The sequence below is a fragment of the Hylaeus volcanicus genome, unplaced genomic scaffold (assembly GCF_026283585.1).
Source record: "Hylaeus volcanicus isolate JK05 unplaced genomic scaffold, UHH_iyHylVolc1.0_haploid 12221, whole genome shotgun sequence".
NCBI classification, from domain to species: domain Eukaryota; kingdom Metazoa; phylum Arthropoda; class Insecta; order Hymenoptera; family Colletidae; genus Hylaeus; species Hylaeus volcanicus.
This window is the reverse complement of record NW_026533163.1, coordinates 358845-371740: the sequence shown is the minus strand read 5'-3', so window position 1 is coordinate 371740 and position 12896 is coordinate 358845. Positions and strand designations below refer to the sequence as shown.

Sequence of the window (12896 nt, the reverse complement as noted above, 5' to 3'; positions counted from 1 at the left end):
TCTATTAGAAACAATACATCAAACAAATCAAATGTCTTTGAATTAAAGTTGATAAGGTTTTGTCACTTGTTACGCTTTCTTTCTTTTTTCGTGTCGTATTTATAGATAAGAAAATATCTACCTCTATCTTATGGAAGTGGAAAAATGAAATGCTTTTAAAACAACGTACTAGACCTCATTTCTTCCCTGAAGAATTCTTACTAGGGACAGCTTTGTGTCCCTAAAATTCCACTCATCTGTAGGATAAGAGGGTGGGCCGACAGTCACTTTTTTTTAATGGAAAAAAGGTATGGCATCAAAGTTGTTCCTGGTGAGCAGCTTTGTTTCTTGTAAGGTGTTGTGCGTATGATGCTTATTTAAAAAAGACAAAAAAAAATCATAGCGATAGGACCAAGGTTTTTTTTATGATTTTAAAAATGAATTCAACAAAACATTGATCTTTCTTTTTCATGAATCAAGAACAAGCGAATGTTTTTTTAGGGGATACCAATCGTTCGATATACCGTGTCAACAAAAAGTCATTAAGGTATCCTTCAACTTCACAAGACGCTATGAACTTGACGACATCACCCCTCCCGTACCATCACTCGATACCTCTTGATCCATTATATTGTTATACTCCTAGTAGAGAAAGCAATGGATCTTCACCAGGTTATTCTCAACTTTTAAGGCCCATTAAACTCGATATGCCACAGATTAATTTAGATCGTTTATATGGATGTGTGTCACCTATTTTAAAAAATAATAACATAAATCATTCAGTACAAGAAAATATGAATAGGTCGTCTTTTGAATCAAGTGTTCAAAAAATGCAAAGAGACAATTCAAATGGTTTAAAAATAGCTTTAACAAGAGAAAACGCCCAATCACAAAGTTCTACGTTTGACACATTTTCTTCACGCAATACTAAAGAATATAATGCATCAAAAGGTTCGATATTGAAAAGTAGCTTATCTTCGCGTCATGTTGAGACCACAGACGAAAAAATTACAGAAAGCCCTGATTCTTTTCCTAAAACAAAACATACTATTCCATATGTACGTCCTTGTAACGCCACAACATTTTCTTTATCAGTCGAAGCCTTACCTAAAATATCTCATACATTAGGTATGGTTTATGAATCGAATGAAGAGTCGAAAAGAAACGTTTCTTTTAAGAAAGTTGACAGTAACTTGGATGAAACAGATAAAGATGTTGCCTCATTATCATACGATGGATCTGTTGACAACGATAAAACACTATTTGATTCAGATTTCACGCATACACCAGCCTCCATTCAAGATACCGTAAAATCTTGGACTCCAAGTACTTTTTCAGAAAGGGTGAAGATTTTCAGCGGTGGTTTTTATAAAAAAAAAACAGCACATTCTAACGGTGTTAATAAACCACATAATTGGAATACGTTTCTTTCCTTGAGTTTTCAGCTTTCTCAAAATGTTCCTTTATTGAGTTCCACACGCTGTTTATCGGAGAAAGAAACCTTGCCATGGTTACCCTTAAATTTTCCATGTCAAAGTATTTCAACTAACAATGGCAATTTCGGTTTGAATACTTTAAATGAATGTTATTTTAGCTTTGTTTATGAAAATGAATTAAGAAGTAATTCATCTTGGAACGTTCCAAATAATCTTTCCGATTCACTCTATTTATATTTTTTTGTTGAAAAACGAGGTAAAGGAAAAATACGCACACAATTGTGTCATGTCAATCAACATGGAACAATTTCTTCTACTTTAGCAGTAACCGAATGGAACAACTACCAGTAGGATTGTACATGGTTTCAATGGAATAGTTAAATACCTAGGAATTCATATGAAACTTGTGTGATATGTCAATTTAGAGTGTTGCCCCCTACTCTCTCTAAACGATTTCAACAAGGGCGGTTGCTTTTTGAATTACTAAAAGCGAATACCTCGCGTGTGTATATTTTCTCTTCTGAGGTAATGATTTCTTTTATAAATAAATACAACGAATCAAAACAGCATTTTTAAAAGGGATGGAAGTCTTGTCGTGTATTTAAATCCTATACCCTTCCGTTTCTTTTCTTTCCCAATCTGCGTTTTTCAACCAATTGTGATTTCGCATGGTGTTTTTATTTAATGATTCCATCTTCCGTTTATTTACCGTACGTCAGCTACAAAGAAAAAAATGACTTGGATTCCTCCGTCTTGATCTTTATGGAAACAACTGGCTGTGGAAGGTACTACGTTCATTCTTTAGCCTAATCTTTTCAATGTCCTTTTTTTTCACTAGTATACACAGTCAAAACGGAAATTTACTTTCAACATTTTCTAGCCATGGAAACAATGAGCATGATGGACTGCGACAATATTTCGAATATTGTTGTAATGGTACAACGTCAATGTCGTTTTTAATATTGCTTTTTTTTAAAAATTTTTTTTTATCTTTCAGATCATATTTTACCTACATTGCTACGGTCTAAGGTATGTTCTCAGTCGAGTTTCAATGTTATTAAAGATGTCCTTTAATGTCGTAACAAAAATATAAAAATTTGTTTTCTAGGTTATGGAACTAGCGAGAAAATTGTTTACTTTTTCCTATGTTCTTGAAGTGAAAGGAGAACAAAACGTATTGCATGAGATCACTTCAAAAACCTGTACTTTTAATCAAAAAACATCAAAAGATTTTATTACAGTTTCAAATGGTATTAAAACAACAAAAATCAATGAAATGTTTCCTATCTCGTGCACACTAACTGATCAAATTGTCTTGTAGTAATTTTATAAAATATCAACGATTCCTTTTTGTGGTCAGTAAAGACAAACACTAAAGGGTACATTCTTTCTATTTAAACTTTCAATTTTTACTAAACAAAGTCTAAAAGTACACTAAATTAATTTCATTTGAATGTTTTATCGAAAAGTGTGTTTTTATGTTAAGAAAAATATTGAAATTTTAAAACTATTTAATGATTGTTTTATAAAAGTCTGTGGTACACAGAGATTTATTCTACGCCTAAAAGGTTAATCATTAAAACATTTTTTTGTAGAAACAATGGCTTGCATTGCACAAGACTTTGACGTTGATACGTTAAACAAATACGTATGGTTTGTGCAAGCTACAAGAGAGCATTATACACAAGATCAATTAATTCAATTTGTGAATATTTGTCTACATAGATTACATGGAGATTTACAACCAGGCGATATTGTTCAATGTTTTCACGATGCTTTTCAAAGGATTCGAATAAATGAGGAGACAATAAATGTAACAACAGAAAGCATTTTAAACCAATTCCAAGAAATCTTAGAGCACCTCATTCGACAGGACGAAGCGACGTTTAACAAGGCTCTCGTACGAACAACGGCCACTAATGAAGTAACCTCAGTTGTTCCTGATCAAGAAAGTGAAGATATTTCTCTTTTATTTCATGGTTGTCTTTTCTATATATTTTTATTTGTTCAAAGAATAGCGGGAAACGGTACACGTTGTTGCTTCACCACTCCTAATGCGTTAAATACCAAAAAAACTTTTTTGGAAACGAAGAAGAAAGAGAAAAAAAGTCAACCAGCTAATAATTCAGTTGTTAATACGACTCATGCCCATTTGTTCATGAATATCTTTGATATAGTTTTACATCACGTTTCCTTTATAAATACAAATATTCACAAGGAAGACAATTGTGAACAATTCAAATTGTGTAACATGCTTCACTTGGATATATGGAGTTCAATTCTCTGTGAAATTGTGTATAGACTCTTACTAGGTACAGAAACAATTTTTTCTCCTAGCGTGTCAACAGCGGATTCCGCAAGTGAATTATCTCGCCCAGCGCGCAGTGCTTTACATCGGTTTCTAGAAACTGCTCCCGACCTTTTACTATTATTTCTTCAAGGAGAAGAAAATATAATTCATGTAAGCAACAGTTTCATCTGGTTAATTGTGTTTTACTATGAAGTTTCAGAATTCTTGTTTTCTTAAAACATTTTTACTTTTATTAATTTGTCCTCAAATACCTCGTTCATCTTTACATCTTAATACACACTTGCAGAAAGCCTTCTTAACATGGATTCTTTCGTACGCTGGGGACCCTTTTTTACATCGCGTACGTTTCCCCATGCTCAAGTTTTTGTTTTTTAAAGCCAATGTTTTAATAACAGGTTTTTATACTTTTAGGATGCTACATTCATTTGCCGAAACTAAATATATCGGATCGGTGTAAAGATGGACTACCTCGCGACACTTTGTTAACGGATTCTTTATGGAATGGATTAATGACCAGCGCACTTGAAAATATTCAGAAAGGTACTTTTTAAAGCGGACCAATACAATTTCGACGCCACAAAATGTTACCCATTTTCAGATTTAGAAGTATTTCTGCAATTAGACAATATGGAACAATTAGAAGAGTATGCGTTGTCTTGTGTAAAACATACGAGTAGTATGCTTTCTTTTGCTTCCGAGTTGAGTCGGTTTTTGTTTGGTAACCCTTTTACAGTTGTACGAGACCATCAACCGAAATTACACCTGCTTGTATGTCATGGATTCCCTTTAAAGCAATTGTTGAAAATAACTATTCAATTTCTTGAAAGCACTTTGAACACGATTAAAACATCTGTTGAATTTCAAGCTCAAACAATTTTTTCTTTTGTTACTGAGGCTTCCACTCCATATTGTGATAAAAAAAATTATCGCCAAGTGGAAAAAGTTTTATTTATTAAAGAAAAAATATTTAAAGACATGGTTTCTTTAATATTGTCAATATTGAAAAGGTAAATGACACTTTTTTTTGAGTTTCGTTTCTGTGAGTGCAACAAGTTCTACCATTGTTTGATAGCATCCCAAAATGTTACCTTCTTCTCTACTCCCGCATGCTTCAAAGACTTATCTTGACATGCTTAGGTCTCAGTTCTAAGCATATGACTACTTGGAATCAAGTTTCTTTACAGGAAACATACACTCTTCAAACTTGGGTTTTTCAATGCCGATATAGTGCAGAAATATGGTGTATTCTTGATTGCTTACTCTGCAATACTAGTAGTCTTTTTGAACAGGGAAAATGGCGTGATCTGCTTTTGGCGCATCTACAACAAACTTTAGCATTTATAGTGAATCCAACGACCCATGTTTTATTGTTATTTCAAAAATATGTTGACGGAAACAAAGAACTGTTTGTGTCGAATGAACATTTTCTCTTCAATTTAGTTTCCCCTCCGAAAATGGCTTTGTGTGTGCAAGGTTTATTACAATGCGTATTCTCGAATCAAGTTTCCGATTTTCAACCATGGCGTTATGCGTTACAAGAGAGCACGCATTGTTTTACCACTAAATGTTTAATTATTTCTTTAGATGTTCTCTCAGTGACTCGAACATTGCTAACTCAACTAGATCACAAACTTACGGATGTGACGCTTTTAGCAGAATGTGACGAACATGTTCTTCGACTTCTTTGGCAGTAGGTGATTGACAAAATACTCTTCCAGTAACCAATAATGATTTTTTATTTATCTATGCCTGCATTCAAAGGGCAGCATTAACTGGTTCCTCCTTTACTTTACAAACAGAGAATCCTATTGATCTTTGGAAAACTCCATCATTAACGAAAACGAACGTCGATCGACGTTTACTTTTACTTGAAAGTTTAGTAGAATTCCTCCACGTTTCACATGTTTGTAAGTTGTTAATTTATAGAGTTTTACGGTATTATGACACTGGTTATATCCCTACCCTTCTTGTGCTCTGTTTTAGATCATTATGCAATTTCTCCAACGTTTTTGTCAGTTGTGATCTCTGTATTAAATCGAGTCAAGCCTAAATGTCAAACATTCATCCCAACATTCTGTAAGCGACTCTTCATTTTGTCGGAATCTTCTTAAAAATGTCCTTATTGGCGTTTCATTTTTGTAGATTCGCGGGACGAAAATTATGCACATTTGGAAAAGAATGTTGAAGAAAAGATTACCCATTTCATTCATTTATTAAAATCTAGTTTTTATGGTCGTTTTCATTCTGAGGGAAACAACATTGTTGAGCAAACACGAATTAAAAATTATTTGGATAGTTTTCTTAGAAAACAGCAACCTTCACGGAACGTTTTTGAAACTGACACGCCATTATGTGACGCAACCCTACACAGATCTGGTGTGTTTTTTTAAAGAAAAAATCTAACACTGTTGAAATAATGGAATCACTCACAAAAAGAATTTTTTATTATGTTTTTAATGTATTGTTTCAGAAGATGAAGCCAACAATGTTGAAAAGTTCAGCACTTTTGATCTAACTACAAGCAACAGTTCCACTCAAGGTAATGTTTTGGCTAAAAAGACTGAACCTCTTTCTTCCCATATGATGCCGAAGGCATCCGATAATGAAAAGGATATTTACGAAAATGTTGAACACACACCGGTGCAAGTTTCCTTCAATCAAAACACCGCATCTGAAAACCTCCATTCGTCTTTTCGTTTTACAACTCTCACAAACGAAATTACAATGCACGACTGCTTGTCTGTAAAGAACGAACAACTTACCACTGGATTCAATGTAAATCAACAATCTCTTTATCCGCCTGTTAAAGAAAATCCTCAGACTACGCCAACCTCCTCCGTTCATTCCATTAGTAGTCATAACTCTCTGAAGTACTCAGACTCACACACTGCTGAAGAAAAAGATGTGTTATTTGGTACGCTCTATCATCGATCTATGACTTACCACCATAATTCTTTTTTATTCGAATAACGCTTGTTGACCCATTGTATTCTGTTTTTTTTCATCAGAAACTTGTAACAATGACGAAATGCTTCATTGTACAACACCTTTGGCTCATTCAAGTGATACCGATGTCAGTGTACAATCCAATGATATTCAATTTTCATCCATTCATTTATTACAAAGCTATGATGAAGCGTTATCGACTTCGCAACCTGAACATCAGTGCGAAATCACATCAGTGCTTCGATACTGTGGTTTTAATGTTTCTGAGACACCCAAAAAAGAAGAGCAATCAAAAGCTATCCTACAGACACCTCAGGCCTCTTGTGACTCGGATACGTTTGCTACGATAGAAACGGATCCTCAGAATACTTTATCCGACTCTATATGCAAAGAAAACTTAGATACTAATTTTATTAACAATGCTACTCCGTCACCCTCAAACTGTACGTTCTCATGAAAATTTGAATTCCATATTATTTCAAAAAATTTTTATGTGTATATTTTATAAAAATAAAAGGTACTAGAACGTTTAAAGTCGATAAGGATTCACAACAAATGAACGATGATGATTTCCTTGCCGCATTAGGTTTATAGATACAACAGTTTTCTAGACGAGTCATGTGCATGTTTTAACCATTTTGCAAATTGAAAAAACATAAATTTTAGAGAAAATGTCACTACTTAATACAAATGTCAATAGAAAAAACACTGTCTTTTTATTTGATATGGATGGAACATTAACAAAGGCAACATCTAAGTGTGATATATCTGTTGCTAGAGTACTTGAAAAATTAAAAAAGCATGTAACCATTGGGATCGTGAGTGGTTCGTCTCTAGATGCCATATCCTACCAATTCCAACCAAGTGATTCGTCAGTTACAGTTGATGACATTGCTGATTATATTTTTTCACAAAATGGTACTGTCGCAAGATTTCATGGTGCGTGTTTGGGTGAAGATTTAAATATTCAATCCCATCTTGGAGAATCTCAGCTTCAAGAACTACTTAATTTTACTTTAAACTATATAGCCAATCTTCGCATTCCTATTAAACGTGGAACTTTTATTCAACTTCGAAGTGCTATGATCAATATATCTCCTATAGGTAGAGATTGCTCATTAAAAGAACGGGAACTTTTTTTTGAATATGATAAAAAACATCATGTACGCCAAAGTTTAATCCAGCATCTCGAAAAAAATTTTAGACACCTTAACCTACGTTACACTATAGGCGGTCAGATATCTATTGATTGCTATCCCATAGGTTGGGATAAAAGTTTTTGTTTACGTCATTTATCTGACTATGATTCCATTTTTTTTTTTGGTGATAAAACCTCTTCAGGTGGAAATGATTACGAAATTTATCATCATCCCAATGTTATTGGTCAAACTGTTCAATCTCCTGAAGATACTTTACATCACGTTGAAAAATTTTTAAATTTAATTGAAAATTAACATTCAACGGTTTTTGACTTTTTCATCAAATTGAAATTTTTTTTTCAATATATCTTTTTTTTATAATAATAAATAATGTTTTTATAACAGATTTGTTTTTTTAAATAATGAAAAATTTTTTTTTTAATTAATACTTACAGATAAAACAAATTTAACATCGGTATAATAAGCAGAAAATTGCAATTTTTTTTTGTTCATAAAGAAATGTGCTTTTATTAATTAAACACATGAAAAAGAAGAGCATAATGTTATCAGGAGTTGCACTTTATTTAAATGAATCGCTACAAAATTATCTTTATGAAGATTTAATAGAATATTGTCCAAATTTATGCTACCACAAAAAGAACCGTTTAAGACTAATGGTGCGTTTTCATAAATGAAATGTCATTGTTTCACAAAATAATTTTTTTGGCGAAGATACGAAAAGTTGGAAGTCATTTTCTAGCAGGAAAATTGAGGGATGCTTTGATTCAATATAGAGCTTGTATCATTTTAATTATGCAAAGTAGTCAGGTAACGAGGAATTTATTTGTTAATCACAATACTTTTCTTGAACTCTTTGTTGATTCTTTATTGAATGTTATTTTCCAGCATCCTGAAACAATAGATATTTTAAGAAACATTACTTTGCGTATTAACTGCGGAAAATTTATGGTAGTAAATAAATAAGGCCATAATCTTCTCAACTTATTTTGTATATTCAAAAGGAGCCGTGTGATCCGAACGAAAAATGTATTTTGTCGAGTGAAGAAACCGACTATATTTTGGCGCAACTCATGTACAGTTTAAAGTTATCCTTTTATAGGGTTTGTGTGTTTATTTTAAATTGTTTTAACAAACATCATTATTATATGTCAATTAAAAAAAAATTTTGTTTGTTCCTTGTAGAAATCGGTTTAAAGCAACAAGTAATCAAATTTCCTTTTTAAGTATTGAACATAAAGCAGCGCTTTATCAAGTAATTGGTGAATCAGTGTAACATAGTACTCTAAATTTTGTATATGTGGTTATTGAAGTAATTTTTATTTTATTTAATACTTGTTTTATGTAACTCTAAAGGGATTGGAATACCATATGCGTAACTCAGGAGCGGTTTGCCCTATAAGTTTAGAACCAATTTTCCAAGATGAAAAGCTGACAGTATATTTTATATTTGTTTATTATAAAGTTTTTTTTTATTTCAAACTTGTTTAGGATGACATTGGCGTTCTATTTGAAGAAGAAGAAGTTGAACTGGAAGTCATGGCTAAACACAACATTTTTTTGAATGCCCGAGAATCGTCTTTCATTATTTGTAACTCTGACATGAATAATATTGATAACATTTGTGACGGGAAAATCATGATACAGCCAACGTGTCCATCAATAGGTTTCGCAACACAATTATTGGATTTACTTTTTGTGAAAACTTGTCGGGTTGCTCAAAATTGTTTGCGAATTCGATTAATTGACGATTCGCGGACCATAACACCATCAAATAGACTAAATTTAAGTCTTGGTGAGCTGTGTAGTGAACAAACTAGCCCTTTATTGGAGCAAGTCACATCTAGTTCCTCTTTATCCGTACTGAACGCTGAGGAATCGAGTGAAGAGAATGTTCGGCATATGATATCTCGACGTTGGACCATTACGAGTTCCAATACGGAGTTTACTTGTACAAATCAAACTAAGACGAGAAAATCTTCATGTGTTAACGATGGTTCGACAAATGTTTTCCGTGTCGTTCGTTGCCATTTCTTTAAAGCAACACAACTATTAAAATGGTTTGACACAGGACAGTGGATTAACCCAGTTACCCGAAACCCTATTTTACCTGATGATTGGTGTAGATTGACGTGTCCATTCATAGAAACAGTCACAAAAAACTAGCACGTTATTTAATATATATAAATTTTTTCTCATTTAATTATTCTTGTTTCCCGTCCATTATTGATTTGATAATATTTCCTTGTTTTTATTCTTTACACTTGATAAAAGTTTGAATAAATAATTTTAATTAATAATAATAGATGTCTATTTTTTTTTTGAAAAAGAAAAGGAAAAGATCGAACTTTTTTTTTAATTTAAAAAAAGAAAAAGGTAAAAATGTGTGCACGTTAAATGAGTCTCTATTAAGCATCAAGTTATGGATATTTTTTTATCTTTATAATAAAAGAAAATTAGAATAAATGTTCGCTACCGAGTTGATAGGTGTATACAACTCAAGCCATTCCTATGATAGCTCGGTGCCCAAAAAGCTCACGAATGTTACTGACATGGTAACGGATCATTGTAGGCCTACAATGGTAAAAACAAAAGATTGTGAAATTGAACATAATATTCAACAATATCAAATACCTTTCAAGAGACAATCCCCAAGCAATAACTGATACATCTTCTGGGAACCCCATCGGTCGTAGCATTTCAGGACGAAAAATACCACTATTTCCTACTTCGATCCACCTAGGATTTGTTTCTTATAAATTCAAAATGTTTGAATAGTGGTATTTACTTTTTTAATAAGGGATGAAATCCAAATATTTCCATTGAAGGCTCTGTGTACGGATTGTAAGCGGGTTTGAATCTTATAATTGACAGAAGAATTGATTGTGTGACATTAAACAAAAAAAACCTTACCGAAGATTAGAAATACCAATTTGAGAGTAAAAGGTTTTAAGAACACCCATCAAATGAGAAAGTGAAAGCTTTTTATCACAAATCAGTCCCTCAACCTTAACAAAAAAATATTCTTACAACATTTGAAAAACCTGTAAAAGATTACTTGATGAAATTCGGCTAAATGAGTGGCGTCAAGAGTTTCATTTCGAAACACGCGATCAATTGAAAAAAAGTGTTTCGGACGAAAAACTCCGGTCTACAATGCGTAAAGAGGACCATAAGATGTTGTATTGATTTCATTAATACCTTCTTCAACTCTTGAGCAAGAAAAAATAACATACGAGAGGAGCAAGCCGTGGTGTGTGTACGAAGTACATTTTTCGAAGCTTCTTTTTGTGACCTAGTGTGGAGTCGTTTAACAAAAGTATAGAGATGATGAAAGGGAATGAAATAAATCAAGAAAGCTTAATGGTTACCAGATATATTTCCAACCAGAAGATCCGTAACCTCCTATCTCATGAACTTGCTGTACATCTTTTAAATACTGAGGATCAATATCACGGAGGGTACTACTAGAAGGATTCTAGAGTAGAGAGACAAATGAAATTTACAAGAGAACAGTTGTTTTACTTTTATAAAAAATGTATCCTGCATGTCTCGAGCAGGATGATGTTGAGGTTGAAACAATGAATCGAAATTCCAAAAAGAATTTTCAAGCCATTCATGTGTAGGCATTTCCTAAACGAAATTTGTGACCAACATAAAAAAGAATGCTAGACAAGTACTTGAAAACCCATTCCAAGTAGCACCCGTTTAAATTGATTAGCGACATGGATTAATGGGTGAATGGATCCCCGTTTAATTTTAGTACCGGCTGAATAAAAATTGTAGGGTTTGAACACTGCAGATTTATAATAAAAAAGAAAAACAAAATTATCCATTACAGTGAGACGAAAATTGAGGATATTACCTGCATTTTCCCATGTACCTTTCTGTATCATTTCCTTAGTAATGTCCGTTACCATTTGTGTAAGTTGAGTGGAAAATGCAATTCCTCGTGTGACATTATAATACTTGATTTTTTTAGACAAAATTAATTTACGTTTCTTTAATTCCTGTAAAGTCAACATAATAAAAAACCTGTATAATTATTCAAAATAGAAACAAGGCTTCTAACGTTTAAAATGTCTCTTTCTATAAGAGGTTTTGTCATGCCTGTTTCCGTTTGTAAATCATTAAGAAGTTGTTCTTGATGAAAATGTGTTGAGCGTGAAATGAATTGGAGCCATTTCTGAGTGACATCAATAGTTGGAGCTTCGGAATTCGTGGTAATACACTTTGTAATTTTATCTAATGTTGCCCATTTCTTTTGTAATGCGATTTTCAATCCTATATCCAATATATTCGAGGGAGTATCTGAGAATTTCGTTTTTAAATCATTGATTGAAATTGCAGTTGGATGAGAGCGGAGTAATGCTAGAAAATTGTTCTCTGGTGATCCTTTTTCACAGTAACTCAGCCCTTCTTCTGTAGGATGCCAATAAGTAAACTCATGAGGGCCTTCCATATTGAGTTTTTGCTGACTGAATAAACTATTAATTAATCCGACAACATACTCATGATCATGATTCAGAATTTCAGCCAAGTGAGTTGACGTGATTGTACACGTGGGTTCCTTTGTTTCGAAAAAATTTAAAACTTGGAACATATCATTTTCTTTATTGCTCAAACCACTTATTTGTAACGGTGCTGACTCGGATAAAAGTTTCATCTTGGTCGGGTTTTTCTAGGTTAACGTTAAATAACGTGGGTTGAATCCTATTTCTGTGAGACTTCAGGAGCACAGGACGTTCTTTACACAATTTATCGTTCACGCCTTAGCCAAATTGAATAGATCTCCGTTCAGTCAATTTCATTATGATGGTGAAAAATATTAGGTCCGGCGTGCCAGCTTTCGAAAAGCATTCTTCAAATTTTTGGGTCTATAATTAAAAAAAAAAATGCTTGTGCAATGTATTTTAAATTGAAAAACACCGAAGAGAATCTTATCATGTTTCAAAGAGAAATTGAAAGATGGTGCATTTAATTAGAAGATGGGTTGAAGTATATCCTTGAATGACTTCAACTCGAGTAGCCAAATATGTTATTCAAAAAAACACGAATGTAATAAAG

At 32.9% G+C, this 12896-nt stretch overlaps 4 protein-coding genes across 6 annotated transcripts; 3 read left to right on the top strand and 1 right to left on the bottom strand.

Annotated features, from left to right (window-relative positions):
- The first annotated feature begins 4832 nt into the window (after nucleotides 1–4832).
- LOC128883306 (uncharacterized) lies at nucleotides 4833–7316 on the top strand. The gene is made up of 7 exons (XM_054135515.1): nucleotides 4833–5416; nucleotides 5488–5633; nucleotides 5710–5802; nucleotides 5869–6102; nucleotides 6197–6640; nucleotides 6735–7115; nucleotides 7190–7316. The coding sequence occupies exons 1-7, from the start codon at nucleotides 4833–4835 to the stop codon at nucleotides 7264–7266; spliced, it is 1959 nt and encodes a 652-aa protein (XP_053991490.1). The 3' UTR covers nucleotides 7267–7316.
- LOC128883313 (uncharacterized) lies at nucleotides 7259–8293 on the top strand. The gene has a single exon (XM_054135529.1). The coding sequence runs from the start codon at nucleotides 7344–7346 to the stop codon at nucleotides 8124–8126; it is 783 nt and encodes a 260-aa protein (XP_053991504.1). The 5' UTR covers nucleotides 7259–7343; the 3' UTR covers nucleotides 8127–8293.
- On the top strand, nucleotides 8288–10145 carry LOC128883311 (uncharacterized). 2 transcript variants are annotated; one of them, XM_054135524.1, is made up of 7 exons: nucleotides 8288–8488; nucleotides 8544–8639; nucleotides 8718–8780; nucleotides 8834–8904; nucleotides 9015–9084; nucleotides 9186–9266; nucleotides 9321–10145. In XM_054135524.1, exons 1-7 carry the CDS (start codon nucleotides 8354–8356, stop codon nucleotides 9993–9995), a joined length of 1191 nt encoding a protein of 396 aa, XP_053991499.1. In that variant the 5' UTR covers nucleotides 8288–8353; the 3' UTR covers nucleotides 9996–10145. The 2 variants fall into 2 exon arrangements, with proteins under 2 accessions (XP_053991499.1, XP_053991498.1); XM_054135523.1 differs by having other exon boundaries at nucleotides 8544–8780.
- Nucleotides 10146–10260: 115 nt separating this feature from the next.
- LOC128883307 (phenylalanine--tRNA ligase alpha subunit-like) lies at nucleotides 10261–12495 on the bottom strand. 2 transcript variants are annotated; one of them, XM_054135516.1, is made up of 11 exons: nucleotides 11902–12495; nucleotides 11695–11839; nucleotides 11510–11625; nucleotides 11355–11462; nucleotides 11201–11307; nucleotides 11031–11124; nucleotides 10888–10980; nucleotides 10743–10837; nucleotides 10618–10689; nucleotides 10464–10568; nucleotides 10261–10403 (listed from the first exon to the last, which is right to left on the bottom strand). In XM_054135516.1, the coding sequence occupies exons 1-11, from the start codon at nucleotides 12493–12495 to the stop codon at nucleotides 10328–10330; spliced, it is 1605 nt and encodes a 534-aa protein (XP_053991491.1). In that variant the 3' UTR covers nucleotides 10261–10327. The 2 variants fall into 2 exon arrangements, with proteins under 2 accessions (XP_053991491.1, XP_053991492.1); XM_054135517.1 differs by having other exon boundaries at nucleotides 11510–11598; nucleotides 11713–11839.
- Between the last annotated feature and the right edge of the window lie 401 nt (nucleotides 12496–12896).